This window comes from Lygodium microphyllum, chromosome 7 (assembly GCF_053477565.2).
Source record: "Lygodium microphyllum isolate KBCC chromosome 7, Lygodium_microphyllum_v1.1.10, whole genome shotgun sequence".
NCBI classification, from domain to species: Eukaryota; Viridiplantae; Streptophyta; class Polypodiopsida; order Schizaeales; family Lygodiaceae; genus Lygodium; species Lygodium microphyllum.
The window spans coordinates 110,982,543-111,007,208 of NC_141141.1; the positions used below are offsets into that span (position 1 = coordinate 110,982,543).

General features: G+C 43.9%; 1 protein-coding gene across 3 annotated transcripts in view; it reads right to left on the reverse strand.

Moving 5' to 3' along the window:
* LOC148033828 (uncharacterized) overlaps positions 1–24,446 on the reverse strand; it is a 32,277-nt gene extending 7,831 nt beyond the window's left edge. For 2 of the 3 annotated variants that reach the window (XM_087681838.1, XM_087681837.1), the window contains exon 1: positions 21,610–24,446. In XM_087681838.1, coding sequence (XP_087537964.1) covers positions 22,028–24,280 — 2,253 coding nt within the window. In that variant the 5' untranslated portion in view covers positions 24,281–24,446 and the 3' untranslated portion in view covers positions 21,610–22,027. The remainder of the gene's footprint in view (positions 1–21,609) is intronic. The other variant, XM_087681839.1, reaches the window with a different exon arrangement.
* Positions 24,447–24,666: the final 220 nt, after the last annotated feature.

Genomic DNA, 24,666 nt, shown 5'->3' on the forward strand with positions numbered 1-24,666 from the left:
GGCAAAACAGATGGAAGAGGGTGACTTGGTGGACTACCCTTAGTTATTGTAGCTTTACCTCAATGCATTTCAATTTAAGCTAGCTTTAGATCAAGCTCCTTCATATTCAATAGAGCAAGAGATCCAAAATATCACCTTATGCTCAAAGCAAAGGTACTATTTGCTCATGTATCATGTATATATAGTGGATCTTGGATGTAGTCACGAACCATCCTTTTTCCCAACCAATGACATTGGAGAGCAATGAGGAGATAAGCTAGACTGAATCAGCCCTGTTTGCAACAATTCATTCACTTGGCTCATAATTTCCTCCTATTGAACTGCACTCACCTTGTAAGGTGACTTGCTAGGAGGGCTATTGTTAGGAATTAACAAAATCTGAAATGGTAAACATACCTAGAATCGGAGAGAATAAGTATAAAGGCAATGGAATATACTCTGTGCCAGTTTCCACTTGCAGATAGACAGTCCTAAGTGGAGATTCCGCCCTTGGTGCATGGTCAATAGATCGGTACACCGAATCTAAAGGGTAAAATTCAAACTTATCTTCTATCTGCCGTTGGGCTCTATATATCAAAATAAGATCGTACTCAGCTCCAATGATCTCGTAAGATCGTGGAACTCCATGGCAATCCAATGTTTGGCCAGCCATGTCAAGAGCTTGTGAAGCAAGTTGTAAGGCCTACTCCGACTCGTTCCTCATTGGATCTAGCTCAGATGTGAGAAGTGGTGCAAAAGTAGTGTTTGAAGTCATCTGCCCTTCTGTTGTTCCTGCTTCTTAAGTAGAGCTTTTAGATCAAGGCCTAAGTTCCTCTTAGAGAACTCGGCTCTGATATCATGTGAAGAAATACCCTAACACAAAAACACAAGTTACATTGTACGACAAAGCACAGATTGATAGAAGAACACAGTTAGGGTTAGGGTAACTCAGAGACAATGAACACAGAGAATGAATGAAGTAAAATGAATATTGAATATACAATGCTCATGCAACAAACACACTATGTAGTGAATGAATACTGTACCTCGAACAACTGTATCTCAAAGATCACAACAGGGGTGATGAGCTAGAGAGTGTGTTATACTCCAAACGGATCCCAAATCATAACAAGGCAGCCTCCGAAAGTCGAACACTAGCAAAGGCAACCAAGTAAGGCTGGATCTAATGCAAACGGCAGTGCAAGAGAGAGAAAGACTAAAAACACAGGTGAGGAGAGAGAAAGACTAAGAATGCAAGCTGCAAGAGAGAGAAAACAGCAAACACAGGCTGCAAAAGAGAGAAAGACTAAAAACGCAAGAAAAACCAGCAACAATAGTTAGCATGCTGAAATCAACTCAAAACAGTGTATGGTAGGCTGGAAACAGGCGCCAGACTGTTGTAAACAGCAATGGCCAGCTTGGACCGCGATGTTCTCCGCATCCGGGATATGGAAAGCAAGCTGAAATACCTGAAATCTGCAAAAATGAGATTAAGACTGAATGGAGGGCAACATACCTATTTATAGAAAGTTTGGGCCCTCCCAAGTGGGTTTGTGCTTATGGGATATAGACACTCTCTAGAAACGTATTTCTTTTTAAATAAACAAGGTTTCTTTCTTAATTAAGCATGTTTTGGAGTTGTTTAAGTGAAGCTAATGCATTTTTAGCTCAACAACTAGTGTAGTAAACGCAGCCTGTAGACTATTATCAACTACAAACGCAGTCTCTGAAGGGCTAGCAACAGCAAAAGATAGCAATAGGAGGCACACACTCCAAGGTATAGACCAAAAACAAGTGTCGGATGGAAAAAAGTAATGTCGAGCAACTTCGATTGAGATGTCCTCCGTGAACGGGGTGTGGGCAATGAAGCTAGATCCCCTAAAACCTATAAAAACGAGATTAGATTGAATGGGAGGGCAAGCTATCTATTTATAGAAAGTTTGGGGCCTCCCAAATTAGGGTCTTCATGTGGGAAACCAAAACTCTCTCGAACTGCTCCCAGTTTTTAAGAAATGGTTACAATTCATTAATTAACTTAAGTTTTGGGCCCGTTTAATGAAAGCTAATGGTAATTTAGCTCAACAAACAAGTGTTATATCCTTGGACATCTAGGTGGATGCCAATAACATTAGTCACAGTGACCATGAAGTGACTTAGTGCAAATGCATTAAGGATACTTCAGGGCTAGGGTGAGAAGTCCTTTTTCTAGACTCTAAGGCCTTGTTATGCACATTCATTGTGGTGATCACCACTCTTGGACTCTTGGTCCGTTAGCCGATGCATCTGTATACTAGGATGGTATGGGTTGGTGATATGGGACACCAATCCTTGGGATGTGGTCGTGACTCAGAGTGCTGCTAGCTCCCACGCTAGAGGGTGAGCCCATTTGGCTCTATGGCTAGGAGGTGAGTCTAATGCCCGGTCCCCTTTATTTGTGGATATGGCTTGTGTTGTGTCTCATGCGCACGCAGCCAAGTCCTATTTATAGGACTCTAAGGCCCTATTATGCACATTCAATGTGTGATCACCACTCTTGGACTCTTGGTCCATTGGCTGACACATCCATACACAAGGATGGTTTGGTCGGTGTTATGGAACACCATCCCTTGGAATGTAGTCATGATCCGAAGTGTTACTAGCTCCCACGCTCAAGGGTGAGCCCATTTGGCTCTATGGCTAGGAGCTAAGTCTGATGTCCAATCCCTTTTATTTATGGATATGGCTTGTGTTGTCTCATGTACAAGTTGGTTCCTAGGGGGACGTTTCCTTGGATTTGATTATGGAAGGAACTAGATGACCTAGCACGCTCCACTATTATGTTGACACTCTCAAAGTCCATGTATTTTAATTTAAAAGACACAGCAAGTGCATATGGTGTATAGAAAAAGCTTGGTCACGACTCACCAAAAAAGTATAACTTGATGGACATGTATAGTCTTTCTTTACTTAACTTAAACGAAACTAGCTATATCATCTTTAACAATAGATTGCTATTACACTATGCATTTTTGTAAGGAGAGTATGAAGCGCGGAAAACAAAGCGATAAGTATATGATATCGCATGGGGTTCTAACGGATTAGCAAGACGGATCAACTATATTGATTTGTACGATTATACTTTTATAAAGCAGCCTCAAGTCTACAAGCTGTAACAAGGCAGGTCTCTGTAGGGATGTGATTTAGGATATAAAGTTTGGTTGCGTGTCCTGCAAAGGATCATTGGAGTATAACACATGATTCTTTACAAAGCTAACAATTCCAATGAAATGTCCCCCTAGGATCCAACTTGCAGACGAGACACGACATAAGAAATATTGGCAAATAAAAGGGACTGGACATTGGGCTCACCTCCTAGCCATAGATCCAAATAGGCTCGCCCCAAGCCTAGGAGCTAGCAGTACTCTAGGTCATGACCACATCCCAAGGGTTGGTGTCCCATACCACCAGCCCACACTATGCCAATGTGCGTACTATGGATGCGTCAACCAATGGGCCAAGAGTCCAAGATTAGTAATCACACAATGAATGTGCACAACAAGGCCTTGAGTCCTATAAATAGGACTCAGCTGCCCTAGCTCTAAAGTGTCCTTAGTGCATTCGCACTAAGTCATTTCATGACCATTGTGACCAATGCTACTAGCACCCACCCGGATGTCCAAGGATGTAACACCTCCCCCCATATGAATGATTGTTGTCCTCAGCAATATCCTCGAGGACAATGAGGAAAACAACTTTTCAATGCATTTTCCTCAGCAATATCCTTGTTTATCGTAAGTCATCGAAGGAACATGCAAAACATTTGCATATTGTCTTACGTCTCTTAAGACAAGAGCATTTGTTTATGAAACTATCAAGTGCAAATTTTTCTACACATAGCTATTATATATTGGTCAAGTCATCTTGATTTATGGCATTCCAATTGATCCCGAAAAGGTTTGAGTAGTGCTTTGATTAGCCTATTCCACAAATCATAAGGCAAGTAAAATCTATCTTAGGTTTTACTGGATTTTCTTAAAAGTTCATAAAGGACTATGCTCATGTTATTGAACCCTTAACACGTTTGTTTAAGGGCATCCGAAGCTTTTTTTTTTTTAACACATGTTAGTCTGCTGGTTATTTGGACTAGTGAGCTTGATCAATACTTTCAAACATTGAAACCATTGGTTACCACTGCACCAATGTTGTAGATTATCAATCCAAATAAACCTTTTAAGGTTCATACAAATGCGAGTGACAATACTTTAGGTGGTGTTTTTTATGAGGACAACGATCTATTGCATTTGAGAGCTATAAGTTCATTTATACCCAAATGCATTTCACCATCCAAGAGAAGAAACTATTGGCAATCATCCATGCGCTTAAAGTATAGCATCATCATTTATACAACACCCGGTTTATAACCACCATTCATTAAAATACCTTTGTGGTCAACCCGATCTCTAATTCAATTGAGTTATTGACTACCGGTAAAGACCAAAGAACTCTTATTCAATGAGTACCGATAAGTGTTATAACTAATCTTCGAGATATTGTGGTTCTTTCCAGATTACCAAGATAAGTAGTGTATTCTATTAGGTAGATTTACCTTCCGAAATTCGAGTTCACCCTGTGTTCCATGTTAATTGTTTGAAAGAACAATTGGAATAAGGTGAACTAACTGTTCCGAATGTGGAAGTCCCATGGCTTAAGGATACTGCTTGATTTGTTCTACTCGAAACCAAATTGGTTTTGACCTTAGAACTAAACAATCCCATCGGACTATTTATCCTAAGTATTTGGTTAAGTGGAAAAACCACCCAAAGGCAGAGGTTAGTTGGGAATTGGTATGTTCATTGTGTTAGAGTCATTCCCTAGACTAGCAGGCAATGCCACGCAAGCAGTCGGACTGCATTAGTCGGCTGCATTTAATGCAGCCTACCTGATCATTTATGGGCATTATTTTCAGCCTATAAATAGGCTGTGTTTCCAACAGTCTTGGCAATTGTGTCTCACAGATTTCAGCCTGCAGACTGTGGAGATTGCTCTCGGGGCTGACGGAGATCAAGATCCTCGAGGCGGAGACATACACAGATATTCTCTCTGCACCCGTGTATAATTCTGCATCCTTATACAGCATTCTTCACTATAGATTTTCTGTGTTTCACTATCTCTTTCTCTCTCTCTATTCACTCTTTGTCATGGTCATTCACTTCCACATTGCTTCACTCTGACATTGTATTAGAGCACTGAGGGGCTGACATAGGGTGGACCTATCTGAAGAGGAGTTTTCAAAGCGACACAAGGCTGCGTTTTCAGCGTTCAAGTGCGAGCAGGTGGGCTATGCATTAGAACAAGGCTGAGGAGAGCATGGGCGTGCGAGAAAAGAGAAGATTTGCTGATGCTGTTTTTATTGTTAGAGAAGGAAGAAGGCTGCGTTTTTTGCCTTCAAGTGCAAATTTTACCTTTTCATTGCCTCCAGGGGGTGAAGAAGGAACAGGACAAGCAAACCTCAGGCCTAGCAAGCTGCATTTTCACAGTTAGAGAGGACTGCTTTTTGTGTTTTGTGCAGGCATTGTAGGTGAAGATATCTTCTGAGGCCGAGACAGAGTTTCAGGTGATCATGGACTAGAAGGTGCCCGTTCTACTGGCTCTTCCTTCAAATCAAAAGCTCGATGGTGAGAACTACCGCATCTGGCGGGTCATGATGCTTGCCATATTGGAGTCCTACGATTTGGCAGAGCTTATTACGAAGACTATTAATCGTCCTTCTTCGCGAGATGAGTCCAGACTCTCTTCCAGTGAAAAGGTAGAGTTGGCAAAGGCTCACAAGCACATTGGGATAAACTCAATGCTCACATTCACTCGTTTTTATTTCTCTGATGTACTACAACTGTTATCTCTCATATAGAGCATTTGACGATCGCTAGGGAGATATGGCTGGAGTTGAATCAAATGTATAATCGAATGACCATCATGAAGCGAGTTTCTTTGGAAGTGCAAATGAGGACTATGACTGTCAACAAGTCATTATCCATGCGGGAGCATATCAACAAGCTAAGGCAGCTTCAGATGCACATTCAAAATGCAAGGAAGGTGATCACTTCTGAAGACATGGCAATAACTCTTCTTTCATAGTTACTGCCTCGCTTCAATGGTTTTTATTCCGCCTTGATTGCTTCAGGATGGTTTGAGACTCTAAGGTGAAAAGAGTTGGTTCCTATGGTCTTGGACCAAGAGAAGCAACTGAAAGGAACCAATGCTTTGAAATCTGAAGCTTTAGTTGGTCAATCTTCTTAGAAGAAGGGGAAGGACCAAACGAAGAAGAAGGAAGAAAAATCTAAGAAGAACAAAGACAAGGAGTCTACTTGTCACATTTGTGGCAAATCAGGTCACTGGAGAAGGATTGCCCTAACAAGGAGAAGAAGGAGAAGGAAAAGGAGAAGAAGGAGAAATCTTCAAAGGATTCCGGAGCAGTGGCTGCTCCCTACTCAATTGCTTTCCTCCATTTGGAGGTGGTTGAGGATTCGGCCCTGCCGGCTTCTAATGCTACATTGACAGCCCCATTTACTCGGGAGTGGATTGTTGACAATGGTGCCTCTAGGCACATGACTTCTTCCTCTGCAGGTGTTACTCATTTGTGGCCTTCTCATGGTCAGATTCTTATTGGAGATAGTTCGTCTATTCCTATTTAGGAATGGAGCAACATGAATCTTATTCCAGATGGGCGAGGTGGTGCCCATGCATCTGAGGTACTTTATGTGCCGGCTTTGGGGTATCATCTTCATTCAGTGCACAAGTTTTGTGCCCTTGGCCTCTTGGTCAAATTTGATGTGAATTCTTTTTGGATTCTTGATCGAGGATCGAGAGTGGTTCTTTCTTCAAGTTATGAGAAGAATGAAGTCTACAAGTTGCGGTCTTCTTCTGCCTTGACTTCTCTTCTTCTTATCTCCCAAACTCAATCCAAGCTTTGGCATGCTCGGTTTGGTCACCTCAATTATGAATACCTTTGGAAGCCGTCTAAGGACCAGTTTGTTTGAGGTTTGCCAGATATTGTGGTGAGTTAGCAGCCTTATGTATCCTGCATGCATGGGAAGCAGACTTGTGATGTTGTTCCCAGCAAGGCTTCAAGGTGGTCTTCAGCACCCTTGGAGTTTGTTTCTTCCGATCTTTGTGGACCGATGAGGACAGAATCCCTTCAAGGGAGTTTGTATTTCATGCTCATTGTAGATGATTACAACAGGATGACATGGGTCTATTTCTTGAAGCTGAAGTCCGAGGCTTTCTCCAACTTCAAGGATTGGTTGCTCTTTGAGGAGAACCGATTGGGGCGGAAGTTGAAGACCTTATGATCGGATAAGGGCGGAGAACTTGCTTCTAATGAGTTTGCTCAGTTTTGTACGCATCGTGGCATACACCAAGAGTTCGCCAATACAAGCACCCCTTAGGAGAATGGCATTTTGAAGAGGAAGAATCGTAGTGTGATCGAGATGGCATGTACCATGATGGAGCATCGTCAAACACCTCAATGTCTATAGGCTGAGGCTGTGGCTACTTCAGTTCACATCCTTAATTGTTCCCCTACTTCCGTGGTTGTTGGTATGACTCCTTTTGAGGCATACTTTGGTTCAAAGCCCGATGTTTCTTATTTCAAGGTTTTTGGGTGTGATACTTATGTTCACATCCTGAAGATTTAGCGTGACAAATTTGAAGCGGCTTCCAAAAGGCAGGTCTTTGTGGGCTATAGCTTGCAACCTCAAGGCTACCGATTGTATGATCCAGTTAAGCGAGATATCTACATGAGCCATGATGTTCAGTTCGTGGAGGTTCCAGTCCCAGAGAGGGGTGAGAATCACCTTGTACTTGGAGATCCCGATAGCAACTGTTCCTCTCGAGCCTGTGTCTCTTGAGGACTCTTCTTCGGATGAGAAGCCTACTCTCCAACCATTGAATTCACCAATTGGTCCTCCGTTGACGGTGAACCTTCAAAAAACTTTGGCAAATGGAGAGCATCGCGGCCTCCTCATTGGGCCTGTGACAGACTCCAAGATTCAAGGATCGAGGGGGTCCCTAATAAAGAGTGGCAACAGCAGGATGGACCGCAGAGGTCACGGCGGCACCAGGCACATACTATGGAGCTTGTTTGCTCTAACTACTGTTTGATGTCCCGTGTTATGCAGGATAGAGAGCCTACATTAGTAAAGGAGGCTTTATAGTCTGATCATTGGAGAAAAGCGATGAAAGCCGAGTTGGAGGCTATTGAGCGGAATGGCACTTGGTACCTTATGCCTCGTCCCTCTCATAAGAAGGTGATTGGTGTCAAATGGGTCTTCAAGACCAAGTACCGTAGTGATGGCTCTTTGGACAAGCACAAGGCTCACCTTGTTGCTAAAGGTTTTGCACAACGCCCAGGTGTTGATTTCCATGATACTTTTGCCCCTACTGCTCGCATAGCGACTATTCGCATTGTTCTTGCCTTGGCTGGTCATAGGAGATGGCATGTCTTTCAATTGGATATGAAGTTGGCCTTCTTGAATGGTAATTTGAAGGAGGAGATCTATGTAGAGCAGCCTCCTGGCTTTGGTTCCTCAAATGGGAAGGTTTACAAGTCGAAGAAGGCCTTGTATGGCCTGAAGCAGGCTCCGTGTGCTTGGAACAAGAAGATTGATTCGTTTATCCAAGCCAAGTTGGGATATCGGCGCTCTAGGGCCGATCCGTAACTTTATGTGCACACTTCTGAGGGTGGTCGTGTGTTGTTTGTTTTGTATGTTGATGACTTGATTGTTCAGGTGATCATGCCCAGAAAAATTAAAGAGACAAAGGCAACACTACATCAAAAGTTCGAGATGACATATTTAGAACTTCTCCATTTCTTTTTGGGCCACGAGATTTATCAAACTCAAAGGGGGATTTTCATCTCTTAGCAAAGATATGTACAGAAGCTCTTAGTGACTTTTGAGATGGAGGATTGTCAGTCCATTTCCACTCCTATGGATCCGAACTAGAAGGCCACTCCACACGCAGATTCTCCTTTGGTAGATGCTACCCACTACCTCAACTGATTGAATCATTGATTTGGCTCCTCAACACACCGGTTGATCTATGCTTCGCTGTAGGTCTTTTGGCTAGGTTTATAAGTACATCTCAACAAGTGCATTGGCAAGCTGCTGAAAGCATACTTAGGTTTCTGAGGGGGACCTCCGACCTCGGGATTTCTTATCCAGCAGGTACAGGTGCTTCTAATCTTGTTCTCGCAGGTTGGAGTGATTTGGATTGGGCTGGTGACGTGGACCAAAGGCTGTCTACTACAAGTGATTGTTTTACCTTGGGTGCCGGTGCTATCTCTTGGAGTAGTAAGAAGCAACCCGCAGTAGCCCTATCTTTGACTGAGGCAAAGTATCGGGTCGTGTCTTCTACCACATGTAAGACTGTGTGGCTTCAACGTTTGTTGGCGGAACTTGGCTGCCCCCAGACTCGTCCTACTAATTTGCAATGCAACAATGAGAGTTGCATTGCCTTGGCACAAAATCCCGTATTCCATGCCTAGACAAAGCACATAGAGATCCAGTATCACTTCATTAGGGAGAAGCTTCTAGATGAGACCATCGATATGGAATACTGTAAGATCGAAGACAATCGTGTAGATTTGTTTACGAAGACACTTCTCTCGGCTTTACTTCACCGCCAGATCCCTCCGTCTGTTGCCTTGTCCAAGATCTGAGGGGGGGTATTAGAGTCATTCCCTGGACTAGCAGGTAGTGCCACGCATGCAAGTGCCACATGGCAGTTGTCGGACTACATTAGTCGGCCGCATTTAATGCAATTGACCTAATCATTTATGGGCACTATTTTCAACCTATAAATAGGCTATGTTTCCAACAATCTTGGCAATTGTCTCTCACAGATTTCAACCTGCAGACTGCGGAGATTGCTCTCGAGGTTGACAGAGATCGAGATCCTCGAGGTGGAGACATACGCAGATATTCTCTATGACCCATGTATAATTTTGCATCCTTATACAGCATTCTTCACTACAGATTTTCTGTGTTTCACTATCTCTTTCTCTCTCTCTCTCTTCTCTCTTTGTTCACTCTTTGTCATGGTCATTCACTTCCACATTGCTTCACTCTGACACATTGACGAGTACTTTTCCTCACTTCATCCCTGAGGAGATTGTTGAGGACAACAATCATTCATAAAGGGGAAAGTGTTACATCCTTGGACATCAAAATGTGCCCTAGTAGCATTGGTCACAATGGTCATGAATTAGTGTGAATGCACTAAGGGCACTTCAAGGTTAGGGCAGCCAAGTTTACTTATAGGACTCAAGGCTCTATTGTGCACATTCCTTGTATAGTCACAACTCTTGGACTCTTGGCCCATTTGGCCAATGCATCCATACATCAAGATGGTGTGCGCTAGTAGTATGTGAAATTGACCTTTGGGATATGGTCGTGACCTAGAGTGCTGCTAGCTCCCAAGCTGAAGGGGAAGGCCATTTGGCTCTATGGCTAGGAGATGAGTCTAATGTCCAATCCCTTTTATTTGTGGATATGGCTTGTGTCGTGACTTGGGAGCAGGTTGGATCCTAGGGGACATTTCAATGGGAACAAGGATGGAGATGACGAAAAATAGAGGATGGGGGATAAGGGACCAAAAAGGCATTTGAAATTTTTAAAATATAATTAAAAAATAGCAAACTCTTACTTAAATTTGTTTAGAATGAGAATATGTATCATCAAAGTAGCATACAAAGTGTAACTTGAGCAATGATACTAATACATACTAAAAACACAATACAAATAGCCCAAGGGACCACCCCCTAGGGCAAGCTAATTAATGTTTAATAATAAAGTCCAAATAAGTTGTAGAAAATACAAAGTACATGTGTCATGACTCATGTGACAAGTTAGCATTTGCAATTCATGATCAAATTTCAATGAGTACATACTACAAAGCTAAAACATATAAAACGCAATAGCCAAAGGGATGTGACTAGCCACTTAATCACAAAAAATTGAATATTAAAGACTAAAGACTGAAGTAGACAATCTACTCCAACAAAGTCAAAATGACAAAAGGCTAAAGCAAATCAAATGACAAAATGGCATATCATATATGCCAAGGCCCATGCTTTTACCAAGTATGCACAAGCTAGCACTCACAAAAACCAAATCACTTGCCTTTTGTGTGCTTAGGTGATTTCCTTTTTTAGATGCTATATGGCTGTAGGAACTACTCCAGACAAGATGAACTAATTGCCTAACCAAGTACAGGAATGGTACCTGCCCAAAATCTGGGCCGACTGCATACCAAAAGGCCCAGTTTGGGCTGTGTGACTCCCGGAAAAGGAATGCAGACAAAAACAGCAGATACCAAGCTGACAGAGCTCCTCTGTCTCCTGCCAGACTCTGACAGGAACTCACAACCAGGAGATGACAGACTGAGAATGAAAATAGAGCAGGCTAACACCCCCTCTCAGATCCTGGGAGGGTCTGAAGACCTAAGAACCGCATGTGATGAAGCAACACGAACACAAAGGAGGAGAGAGAAAGCAGGGAATGAAGGAAGAAAATCTGCACTGACTGAAATGAATGCTGAATACACTGAAATGGACTGATCAGTCCCTGCATGCAGCCCGGAGCGTTAGTGAGGGCACCAGAACAGACTGAAATCAATGGCAGCACCAATGCCGGAGTGGGAGAGGACGGAGAGTGTGCTGAACCTGCAGAAGAGAATGCTGAGAATGACTGGGGGCCTGCTATATATAGCCCCAGGCCAGAAAACTGGCCGACCTGCCAAATCTGGCGGACTTGGCCAGATCTGGCCAACCTGCCAAATCTGGCCGACTTGGCCAGATCTGGCCGACCTGCCCAAAATCTGGGCCGACTGCATACCAAAAGGCCCAGTTTGGGCTGTGTGACTCCCAGAAAAAGAATGCAGACAAAAACAGCAGATACCAAGCTGACAGAGCTCCTCTGTCTCCTGCCAGACTCTAACAGGAGCTCACAACCAGGAGATGACCAGACTGAGAATGAAAATAGAGCAGGCTAACACCCCCTCTCAGATCCTGGGAGGGTCTGAAGACCTAAGAACCGCATGTGATGAAGCAAAGAAGCCGGAGGCAAAGGCTTTGTGAAGAGATCAGCCGCATTGGCCGCCGTAGGACAATAGGCCACCACCAACTCCGAATCCACGATCCGCTCTCGAACATAGTGATACTGAACCTCAATGTGCTTCGTGCGAGCATGAAACACCCGGTTCTTCGCCAGAGCAAGAGCACTCTCGTTGTCCACGCGCAGCTCCGTAGGTCCGGTCTAGGAAAAGCCAATCTCCGCCAGTAAAGCAACGGAGCCAAACTGCCTCGATAGCGGTCGAACATAAGGCTCGATACTCAGCCTCTGTAGAAGAAAGGGCCACAGTAGGCTGCTTCTTGCTGCTCTAAGAGACAGCACCGGATCCAAGGGTGAAAGCATAACTTGTAGTGGATCGTCTCGAATCCACATCACCTGCCCAATTAGAATCACTCCATCCAGAAAGGGTGATCCCATCTCCATACATGATCCCAAAGGATTGAGTCCCCTGTAGATATCGAAGAACACGCAAGGCTGCCTGCCAGTGATCCTGTGTAGGAGTCTTCATAAAAGAAGACAACAAAGCCACCACAAAAGAGATATCTGGCCGAGTGTGAAGCAGCCAGATGAGACAGCCAACAAGGCACCTGTAATGAGTGGCATCGGTAAGGGGGACTCCATCTGCCAAAAGCTTGGACTCAGGGTCCATGGGGCAAGAAATAGGCCGACGCGCAACCATACCAAACTCCGAAAGAAGCTCGGAGATGTACCTGTGCTGCGAGATAAAGATGCCCTGTGCCATCTGATAGATCTCCAGTCCTAGAAAGAAGTGAAGGATCCCTAGATCCGTCATGTCAAACTCCTGCTGAAGAATGGACCGAGTATGCTCCACTTGTTGAGTGTCGCTCCCTGTAATGATAAGATCATCGACATACAAAATAAGGAAAACACAAAGAGAATCCACAACCCGTAAGTAGAGGTTGGGATTATGAGCCGAGCGCTGAAAGCCACTCTGTAGAAAGAAGCAGTCAATCCGCTAGTACCAAGCACGAGGAGCCTACTTCAGGCCATAAAGAGCCTTCCGCAGCCTATAGACATGATCCTCCTTCCCCTGCACAAGAAAACCAGGAGGCTGTGAAACATAAATCTCCTCCTCAAGGACGCCATTCAGAAAGGCTGACTTGACGTCCATCTGATAAACAGGCCAACAGTGGTGAGCTACAAGAGCCAAAATAACTCGAATGGTGAACATCCGAGCTATAGGAGCAAAAGTCTCGAAGTAGTCCAATCCTGCTCGCTGTGCAAAACCCTTGGCAACAAGCCTAGCCTTATGCTTGTCCAAGGAGCCATCTGCAAGATACTTGGTCTTAAAGACCCATTTCACACCTATCATCTTTCGTTTCTTGGGACGCGGTACAAGCTCCCAAGTATGGTTTCGCTCGATGGAATCGAGCTCGGCCTGCATAGCCTGTCTCCAAATATCCTGTGCAAGAGCCTCCTCCACAATGGAAGGCTCGGAATCCAGAAGAATCTGAGACATAAGAGTATAGTTCACACACAGTGAACTCTCCCGCTGGGCCTGTAATCGAGCTGATCGACGTGGACCTGTAGAAGAAGCAGGAAAGTGAGTAACACCTGAATCCTGCATGAGCCGGCGATATCATAAGGGAATCCTAAGAGACTCCTACTACTGCGAGGGAGACCGAGTAGTCTCTAGAACCTGCAAAGCACCCATATCGAAGAGGGACACCCCCTCACCAAATGAAGATAAATCCTCCGCACCGGAAGAAGGCTGTGAATCCCGAGAAGACTCCTGAGGGGAGGCTGAAGGGATGGAAGAACTCGTAGAAGAAGGAGTCACATCCGCCAAAGGGAAAAGGGAAGCCGTAGGAGGAGGAATGGGTGGGGTGCTAAGGGGTATCCTAGAAGGAAGAGAAGGTAGAGAAGGTGGGGGGAGGTCCGGCGATGTTGAAGAAGCGCCTGTAATAGAACCATCAATCGGATCCTCAAATGCCGAAGCCTCATCAAAGATCACATCCCTGCTCACCTCAACCTTCCGTGTCGTCGGGTCGTAGAGCCAATATCCCTTCGTGGTCGTGCTATAACCCACGAAGATAAGCGTTCTCGACTTAGAGTCGAACTTCGTCTTCCTCTTCTTCTTGTCCACATGGACAAAAGCATCGCACCCAAAGATGCGAAAGTGGGACACGGAAGGCTTCTTCCCAAAGAAAGCCTCATAAGGAGTCATGTCCTATAAAGCCGAAGTCGGAGAGCGGTTGCGAATATGCACCGCTGTAGCCACTGCCTCACCCCAAAGGAAATGAGGAAGACTCCTATGCTCCAGCATAGATCGGGCCATCTCCACCATGGTCCGATTCGCACGCTCCACCACACCATTCTCGGATGGTGTGTTTGGATGGGAATACTCCACCCGAATACCATGATCCCTGCAAAACTGAGAGAAAAGGTGAGAAGTGAACTCGCCACCGTGATCAACTCGAACGCCACGAACTTTGGAAGTCGTTTGGGTCTCCACAAACACCTGCCACTCGCAGAAACGGGAGTACGCCTCGCTCTTGTACTCCAAGAAATAAGACCACACATAACAACTAAAGTCGTCCACAATCAGCATCAAATACCTGGCCTTCCCAAGGGAGGCCGTGCCCATAGGTCTGCAAAGGTCGGTGTGAACCAACTCAAGCGGAGAAGTAGCCCTCCTAGAGGCAACCTGAGGGTGAGGCTGCCTATGCTGCTTGCCCCTCAAGCAGCTAGGGCACAAAGTGTGAAGAGGAGGGAAATCTGGAAGTCCCTCCACCATCTTCCTCCGAGAAGCCCGCCGAAGAGAATCGAAGTTCAAATGACCATACCGAGCATACCAAAGCAGCCCAAGCTCATGGGAAGTCCTCGCAGCCAAGGCTGTGAGCTTATAAAGCCCACCCTCCTGTGTACCCGTCCAAAGAGCATCACCTGTAGAAGCATTCTCCACTGTGACTGCATCCTGTGTAAAAATGACTCGGGTACCTAGCTGAGTAAGGCCATGCACAAACAATAGGTTAAAACCCAAATCAGGTACATAGAGAACTTTGGCGGAAGAAGACCGCCTGTCAGAAAACATAGGTAGAGTCCCCACGCCTCGAACAGGAACTGTAGAATTGTCACCAATGGTGATAGTGCCCCTCTGGAACGAAGATCCTGAAGCCAATCCTGTCGGAAGGTCATATGTGAAGATGCTCCACTGTCCACGAGCCAAGGCTTCTCCTGAGTGGTAGAAGCTAGGGCTGTATCCTCCTCAACAAAGACATGCACAAATGCAGACTCTGTCGTGGCTGGGGCCGCCTTCGAGTCCTTCTCGTTGGGCTTCAAATGGGGGTACTTCTGCCAACACTTCTCCTCGGTATGAGTACCCTTCCCACAGTGGGGACATTTGGGCTTCTTCTCCTTCGCATCCTTCTTGTCCTCCTTCTTGTCCTTGGCCTTCTCCTTCTATTGTTTCTTCTTCTTGCCGCCACTTATACCTGCCGTAAAAGCCTTGGTGGAGCCACTCGCACCCACCTCTCCGAGTCGCTCGTCATGCTCCAAGACAAGCGGGGAAAGTTCCTCCCATAGGAGTTTCTCACGGGTCCTCGAGGTGATGAGGCTGGTGTAGAAGACATCATAACGGGGTGAAGGCAGCTGAGTCAACAGAATCATCGCTATATCCTCGGACGATATCACACGACCAAGAGAGGGTAGCTCGCCTCGCATGTCCTCCATCTTCGTGATGTGCTCCTTCATGGAAGAAGAATCATCAAGACTGAGCATCCGCAACTTCTTCTCCAAGGAAATCTTGTGGGCAAACGTCTTGTGATGATACAAAGACGCAAGCTTCTTCCACACTTCCGCCACGGTCGGTAACCTATGAACATGTACAAGAACAGAATCATGTAGACTCATAAAAAGAAAGTAACGGGCTCGAGAGTTGAGCCTATCCCACAAGGCTGCACAGTCCATAGAGGTGCCATCTGACGAATCCACAGGGGGATGGTCAATGGGCAAAGAAACAAGCTCCCAAAGGTCAAATGTATCGAGGATGCACTTCACCTTGCATGACCAGAGGGAGTAGTTGGAACCATCCAACTTATCTTCCTTCGGAAAGGAAGGGAGAATCGGCACCTGTATAGAGGGAATCAAGGAAGGCATCCGCACATCTGAAGCAGTCTTCACGGAAGACACCTTCACGGTAGATGGAACCCTCTGAGATGCATGGACTGAAGAGGGACCAGTGCGAGGAGGCTCCTCCCGACATCGAAACTCCTGATAATCCCGCCTCCGCTCAGAGGAATGATGAGAAAGGAGCTCATCCTCTGAGTCGTCAAAGCCTGAAAACTGGTAAGACATCTTCCAATCTGCAAAATACCAAACACCAAAGAAAACTATGCCGAAGTCGAAGTATGACCAGCAGTATGGTCACCAACCACCAAGACGCAGGCTATGATAGTCTACAAACACCTGGATCTGCAAAACACAAAGATAGCTGATGAAGATCACCAGGAAAGAAACCGCCAGTACCAAAACGCAGCCTGAAAGTGGGTCGCCAGCAGGAGATGAGCTGCCAGGAGTGGAAACGACCATCAGATCTACAAAACGCAGCCTGATGATGTGTCGCCCAGCTGAAGGAGGGGCTGCCTGATGGAAAACGCAAGCAGGAGGAGTCGTTGGATGACGTGACAACCTCGGGAGGAGTCGTCTGCAGCAAATACAGGAAGATTGGCCACCTGGAGGGGCCGCCTGGGCAGTTGCAGTTGAGGTGACAGCAGCAGAAGATAGGTGAGGTATCTCTCCACAAGGTTAGGTCCTCCGTGCTCTCAGTCAAGCGATGATACCATGTGAGAGTGCGCAACGGAAGAAGAACACGAACACAAAGGAGGAGAGAGAAAGCAGGGAATGAAGGAAGAAAATCTGCACTGACTGAAATGAATGCTGAATACACTGAAATGGACTGATCAGTCCCTGCACACAGCCCAGAGCGTCAATGAGGGCACCAGAACAGACTGAAAGCAATGGCAGCACCAATGCCGGAGTGGGAGAGGACGGAGAGTGTGCTGAACCTGCAGAAGAGAATGCTGAGAATGACTGGGGGGCTGCTATATATAGCCCCAGGCCAGAAAACTGGCCGACCTGCCAAATCTGACCGACTTGGCCAGATCTGGCCGACCTGCCCAAAATCTGGGCCGACTGCATACCAAAAGGCCCAGTTTGGGCTGTGTGACTCCCGGAAAAAGAATGCAGACAAAAACAGCAAATACCAAGCTGACAGAGCTCCTCTGTCTCCTGCCAGACTCTGACAGGAGCTCACAACCAGGAGATGACAGACTGAGAATGAAAATAGAGCAGGCTAACAAATGCTGCCCCAATCTTAAAATGGTCCACAAGTGCATTTGGACAGCCAAAGGAGTCCTCTCGCTCCCAAAACAGAGCCAACTGATTTCTAATTTCCTCCTCGTGTCAACATCAAGCACCAATCTATCCAATAAAATCCTCCAACCAGCTTGCACTTCTTTAACTTTCATTTGATTGCCGCCCTAAAACTTTGGATCCAATACAAATGTTGTTGCATGCAAGGGAGAGTAGTAAAAATTCCATCTACTCATACACAAGTCATGGATAGTCTCATGCATGTCTACAGCGAGCTCTAAATCTTTTAGTCTCTCTATCATCCTACCCATGGCCTCATACACCTTACCAATGATTGGCTACATACCATCCACAAGCCTTGTACCATAGCATAATACGCTTCACATCCTCCCAAAACACAAGATTTTCTACCAATTCTTTGTATTCTGTCCCAGTAGCAATGGTAGCCAATGGTAAAATAGTAAACTCATCACTGATAAAAAGCTGTCTTAAAGCACCACTACATGTGCTCAATCAAGACAACATAAGAACATTAAATTCAAACCAGGTTTTAAAATATTTCAAGAACTCCTGTTGGACTTCTTTTGCTGATGCAAGAATTGATTATTTGGCACAAATGATACTATCAAATTTGCATTGTCAATGGCAGGCTCTATCCATGGCAGCTTTCCAATATCTTTCAACAAGTTATTTAGACAATGAGCCATACAAATAAAAAACAATAATACGAGAATAGACATTCTGTAAAATAACACATGCTGCCCTTTTTACAGGCTCACCATCAACAACAAGCCCCGTAATAAGTTCTCTACCAATAAACTCCAATGCATCTACCCACTCAACAACAACAAGTATATCAACTATCTTCTCTGTTCTTGAAGCATCATGAGATAAAATAAAGTATATCTCGCCTCGAGAGTAAGCAACCACCCCATGGTTAGATCTCCTACATAAGTCACTCCATCCATCCGCAATGAGTGGCACATCATTATTTTGCCATGTATGCCTGGTTTTCTCACCTACTTGCTCCATCACTTGCCTTTCCCTTTGAAGCAATGTGGTACACAAGATCTTTGATAAAGGAGTATAAGTTGGGCCATACTTCCCAATCTTTTTGCATATTGCTTTAAAATATTCAAACCTTGCAACCTTAAACACAATTTGATCACGGAAAAAGAACCATGCAATAGCAACTTCAACTTCCTCTTTTTTTGCGGATCCCAAAAAGCTTCAAGATTGTGTGGTCACCTGGAGGATCAATCAATGCTTGCTCAACAAATGTTCCTATTCCAAATGCATCTCAAATAGATGATGTATGACTAGCATCGATACTAGATGATGGATGAGATACCTGAGAGATCGATGCCTTGCGAATGTAATAAGGTCAACGACTCACAAATGTTGATACTCTCCTTGTGCTGTGAAGATGATGCCTGTGGCCCTGCATCCTTCTCCGTGAGCTCTCTTTCTCTTCTCTTCTTGGTAGTGACCTTAGAGCAATATTGCATCTCGTATCCTTCAACGTGCAAGAAGTGAGCTCAAACTTCGCTTGTCCCACTTGTGTGACCATACAAGCACAATTTGAACATCCATGCATGAGATCCTCCACCACTTCCAAGACACTCAACATGCACCTCTTCCCACCGAGACCATGCATCAGTCCTACTTCCAAAATGATGACCCCCTTGATGAGAGTGGTATCCCCATGCTTGGGATGTTAGTGCCATGAGATGATGAGGAAGATTGAAACTTCAATGAGAGAGTGAGAAAGAGCCGTCGGGGGGTGGGGGGAGGATGATGGATTTGAAACTTGGGTCTAGATGTAGTAGAGAAAGAACGTGCACATGCATGCAAAGCTTAGAGAGAGAGAGAGAGAGAGAGAGAGTAGCTGCAAACAAACTATGGAGTCTAGACGTGGAGCTTGAAGCTAGTAGGCAAGAGCTATAATACCAATAGTCCAATCACAACTCACTAGTGATGGTATAGGCTAGGCTGCCATGTCAACACAAAACAAACGATGTAGTCGATAAGTTATACCACTAAAAAGCAAACAATGACGCATTGATTTGTCATCTCATTTAACAATCAGACTTATCAACCGTCATATAATCTATCACTTTACCCATCACAAACAAGATCAGCCATCATGTTTTGCATTCCACTCCATCACGTTATGATGCTGATGAAAGTGACGTCACCCTACAGAAGTGGCACATTACGTTACAAATGTGTCTAGGACAACATCCCATCGTCTCACAAGTCTGTCCCACCCATTACTTGTGATTCTGTGACTATGGCAACAAGTACCATTTTGATAGCTGTGGATTTGTATAGTTATGCTTGGTTATATACGAGTGTAGTAACTACTATCTTGGAGACATTGTACATTGCTAAAACATGGAGTAGCACCAGTATGCTTGGTTACTTGGAAACATGTATGGATAATTATACATTGGTAGTATATGGAGTAACAGCATGGTCAATTACTTGGAAACATGTATAAACAATTGTACATCGACAATATATGTAATAATGGCAATATGCTTAGCTGCTAGGAATCATATATTGATCAATTCGTATGCCATATTAGATCTTAATTGTGTGCAATCAATGTTAATTGCGATGTTTCAAAAGGGGGTTTGTCACAAGAATGAGAAATAAACTTTAATGATTCAATTAAACTTCATCAAGATTTTTAATTAAAATGAACTTTAATTATAGTATCCCTAGCTCTTAGCAAGGTGACCATTGCACCGGCAATGAAGAATTTAACATTGGACATACATTGGACAAGTGTACAAACTATGTATTATAAGTACAAGAACACCCAAACTATTGCATTTGAGATCATAAGCTCACTAATGCATCCAAACATGTTGCACCACTCTAAGAGAAAATCATTGGTAGTCATCCAAGTGCATAAAGTTGGTATCATTGTTTGTACGGCACTTCGTTCATTATTTGGACTAGCTACCATTTGTTGGAATTCCTCTACAATCAGCCAGATCCTTGTGGCTAATAGGCAAAAAGGGTGAAGCTTATGAAGAAGTTTAATTTTGAAATTCTTTACCCTAAGAATGTAGCCTATAAGATTGCCAATGCCCTTAGCCGAATCCCAAAAGTCAATGCTTTATCTTTTTTGAAATCCCAACTAATCTCTCTCTCTCTCTCCAAAGGGACATTGCCAAACTAATCCTCACTTTGGCAAGATTCGGGAATTAGACAAACCTAGCAGTCCAAGAAGCTTTGCCAATCCTAATACCCAAAAGTTGTCCTTAGAGAAAGATGATGGAAAAGGATACCATTAAGAATGGATTAATTCTTAAACAAGGTAAAATGTGCATGCCCTAAAGATTCCATGATTGAATTTAACCTCTCTTTCCTTAATTGTAAAGGAACAAAACCACGAAAGGATTAGAAATTATTAGTTCAAAGTAGAGGAACTCTCAATTGAGAGCAATATTAAGAGCATCCTCATGCTCTGCTATATAAACATGAGCTTTCCACACACTAGAGATCACCCGAACTTCAAACTCAACCCTTCTTTCATCAACCTTATGCTTTGCCTATTCTTCATGCTCTTGAACTTCCATCCCTGGCCTAGACCAAAAGCAAGCCCATATATACATTGCTTTCATTTCTTTTGTAGCATTACAATCATCTTCTGTTTAATATAGATGCTTCAGAACTTTGCTTTGTTCCATGTACCATTCCTCTTAGAGGTTGGGTTGCCTTTACTACATAGTACATTAGGGTAATTTGTCCAGTTTGTTAACTCTTTGTTCCCAATATTTTAGAGTCATGTATTGCAATTGTGATCATGGCCATCTTTTTCTTTGTACTCGGATAAGGAGGAGTCATTCATACTTGAACATATACTTCGTCAACATTTCAGAATACACATATACCCAATTAGACACCTAATTCAGGAACTTGGTGGAATGAAAATTGCCCCGAGCATATTTGTTCAGAGAAGCAAGATTAAAGGGAGAATATAATGTTATGGTATTGTGAGAATAAAGGGCAGTGTTGTTCATTGAGTCACTACCATTACATTATAGCTGGGTGGTGAACAAGAAAACGAAAAGCCTTACTTTATCGCAAACAGGCTTTTATATATATATGGCCAGATCATATAGAACTAATGCATGTCTAAAACCAAAATTTTGCTATGAAAGAAGCTTACCTTGTTCATAAGGGAACCTGAGGATGATCATGGTAGCAAGAAGAAAATATAGATTTGCCATAGCAAGAGTTTGCACCATGACAAGGGTTGAAATTTGGCTTGGATTGAAAGGAGCTTGTATGTTATAATCTTTATTTGCAAGGACAAGCTCATCCACTTCCCTCTACATCCAGTCATGTGATATCTCCAAAATCTGAGCACAGATTGTAAGTCCAAGCTTCAAAAACTGTCCACTTAGTTGCTTTAAACTTAGGAGATCACCACCATTTGATGTAAAGGTTAAGCCAGTCCATTTTAACATGGGAGACAACTGTCAACAGAGCTTGAGTCAATCAAGCAACACGCTAGAAATGTGAGTTGCCCACATATTCTTTTCGTCTCTCAACACCTAGAAAGCCCTTAATCTGGGGGTTGCTACTTACACCTCAGAACATGAAGACTCCATTGACCTTGGTGGCTTTACACACTTACTGTTCCTCAACCTATGATAAAGAGACATGACTTCTTGCAACCTCTCAGGTTTACTAAACCCTTCACTTATGGACACAACACTGGATCTCTGAATAGTCAACCCCTTTGCAATAATGTGCTCCCCAAGTTTCAAAATTTCATCAACCATCCCTCCCTCACATAGTCTTCTCATAAGATTGCTGGAGATACAGCTTGATTCTATGCCTTTTCCAACCATCTCCTCATATAAATGGTAGGACTCCTTAAGCCGACCAGCCTTGCTCAAACCACTTATTACTGGGCCATAACAGGAGGCATCAACTGCACACCCTGTTGAACCCATTTCTGAAAGAAGCCTTTTGGCCTCATCCAAGTCCTCCTGCTTGCAACAGCCTCGGATTCGAAGTGAGTAAGAGATTGTATTTGGAATTTCCTGTCCCTGTGGATCTTGAAGAAATTTTTCAGCTTCATCAGTGTTTCCACTTAACATAACTTGCAAAGCGTGCTTGAACCTTTTAGACCTTGGTAAACAGCCTCTGCGCTGCATTTGTTCAATGAGGTCCTTCGCACTATCTGTCTTATCTGCATTGTTTATGCACTTTACAACTGAAAAGATAGTTGTGCCATTGACAGCCAAACCTCTATCAGTAATGTGCTTACAAAGAGCCATAGTAGCATCAGCCATTCCTGCAGCACTCAAACTTCTGAGTAGAAAATCACAAGTCACATGGCTAGTTTGTATGCCCTTATCTAGCATCTCTTTAAATAGTTGCCAGGCTTCACTCTCTTTCGAATGCTTACATAACTCAATTATTATAGGACTGTAATTATAGTTGGTGGGCTTGCATCTTGCCTCCTCCATCCTTGAAAGAAGGGCTTTTGCAGCATCAATATTACCTGATTTGCAAAGGCTATTTATCATCAAAGCATGGGAAACCTCATTTGGAGCAGTTTGCCTACTCAATCCTTCAGAGAAATATGTAACAGCTTCATTCACATTTCCATCATCGCAATACCTTTGAAGAATAGAGTTACATACTTGAGTATCAACATTGCCATATCTAGAGTACATGCGTTTTGCTAAATCATTCAGCCTGTCAATGTCACCAGCTTTTCTAAGCTCAACAGAGAAAATCCTGTAGCTAACATCATCTACTCGGCCTTCTCTTTGCAACTTTTTGAAAAGCTCATCAGCTTCTACTGTCTTTCCTGCTTTCAGAAGGCCACTAAGAAATGTGTTGTAGGTGACCTGGTTCGGCTTGCAGCCTGTGCTTTCCATCTTACGGAAGATGTGGTCAACATCACCAAACTTACCGAGTCCACAATACAATGCAATCAGCAAATTGTAAGTGTAGACATCTGGCCTACAACCCAATCTTTGCATGGACTTATAAAGTAAAATAGCGTCTTCTGGACACTCTGTTTCACAAAACCCAGATATCAGAGAGTTGCAAATGTAAACATCGGGATTAAATCCTTTCCTTAGCATGAAGTCAAAGTAAGACATGGCTTCTTTTACTCTCTTATTCTTGACAAGACCATGAATGACAGTGGAATATAAACGCGTATCTAGATCAATGCCATTGCTGACTATTCTGGAAACTACCTCTTTAGCTTTGTCCACTTTACAATTATCGAATAGAACAGCAAGCAGAGTTGTATAAAGCTGTGCATCAGGCTTGCAGTTGAACCTCGGTGCAATGTCCAGGGTTTTCCAGCAATCCTCTAGCATGCCTGCCTTGCCATAGTACTTAACAATGATCGACAATGTCGACGTAGTTATCGGGCAACCCTCCCTCTGCATTTTATCTAGGAGCTCCCACATTGCATCAAATTGATCGCATGGACCGAGTTTCATGAGATATGCATTGTAGACGTAGGTATCATGCTTATAGCCTTCCTGCTGCCCTGCCCAAAGCAAGAAGCTTCTAGCCAGGTCCAGGTTGTTGAGCCTGTTCAAAACCCTAGCAACAAGCTGCGTGGAGAGGCATTTTACGAAAGGCTTGAGGAAATTCTGAGTTCTTGAGTTCCAATCTGCACTGTTAAGGATGTTCCATATCTTGATGCTTTGGCTCTCGATACGACGGGCATGCTCGGATTCAGCAGCTGTGGCCAGCCCGCGTTTGATGATCAGAGCATCAACTGTATTCCTTATGAATGCATTGAAAATGTCTGGTCTCCTGCTCAATGTTGTTGATAAGCCATGCCACAGCTCTTTCATGAAGATCGTCTGAGCCAAGAGAGAAACCGGTCCAGAAGGAAATTCAGGCAGGCTAAGCTGTCAGGTGGCGGGGCATGGACGCCATTATTATGTTAGAATTTCAGAGAAGCTCATGTTATTGCTGCACTGTGTTCGCTCGAAACCTGAGGTTTCATGTACTATGCATTTGTAAACCTTGGCATTGTAAACCTTTGGGAAAACCTTCAAATTTAAAACCTTGAGCTTTACAAAACTTTTACTTACAAAAACTTCAAATATATATTATTTGATTTAAATATATCCTCAAAATTTTGAGTCCAAAGGTTTCGGTATTTGTTATTAAAAACATTTTTTTAAATATTGTATAATATCATTGCAAAGAGTTGCGTCACCCTGTGGAAGTCTTC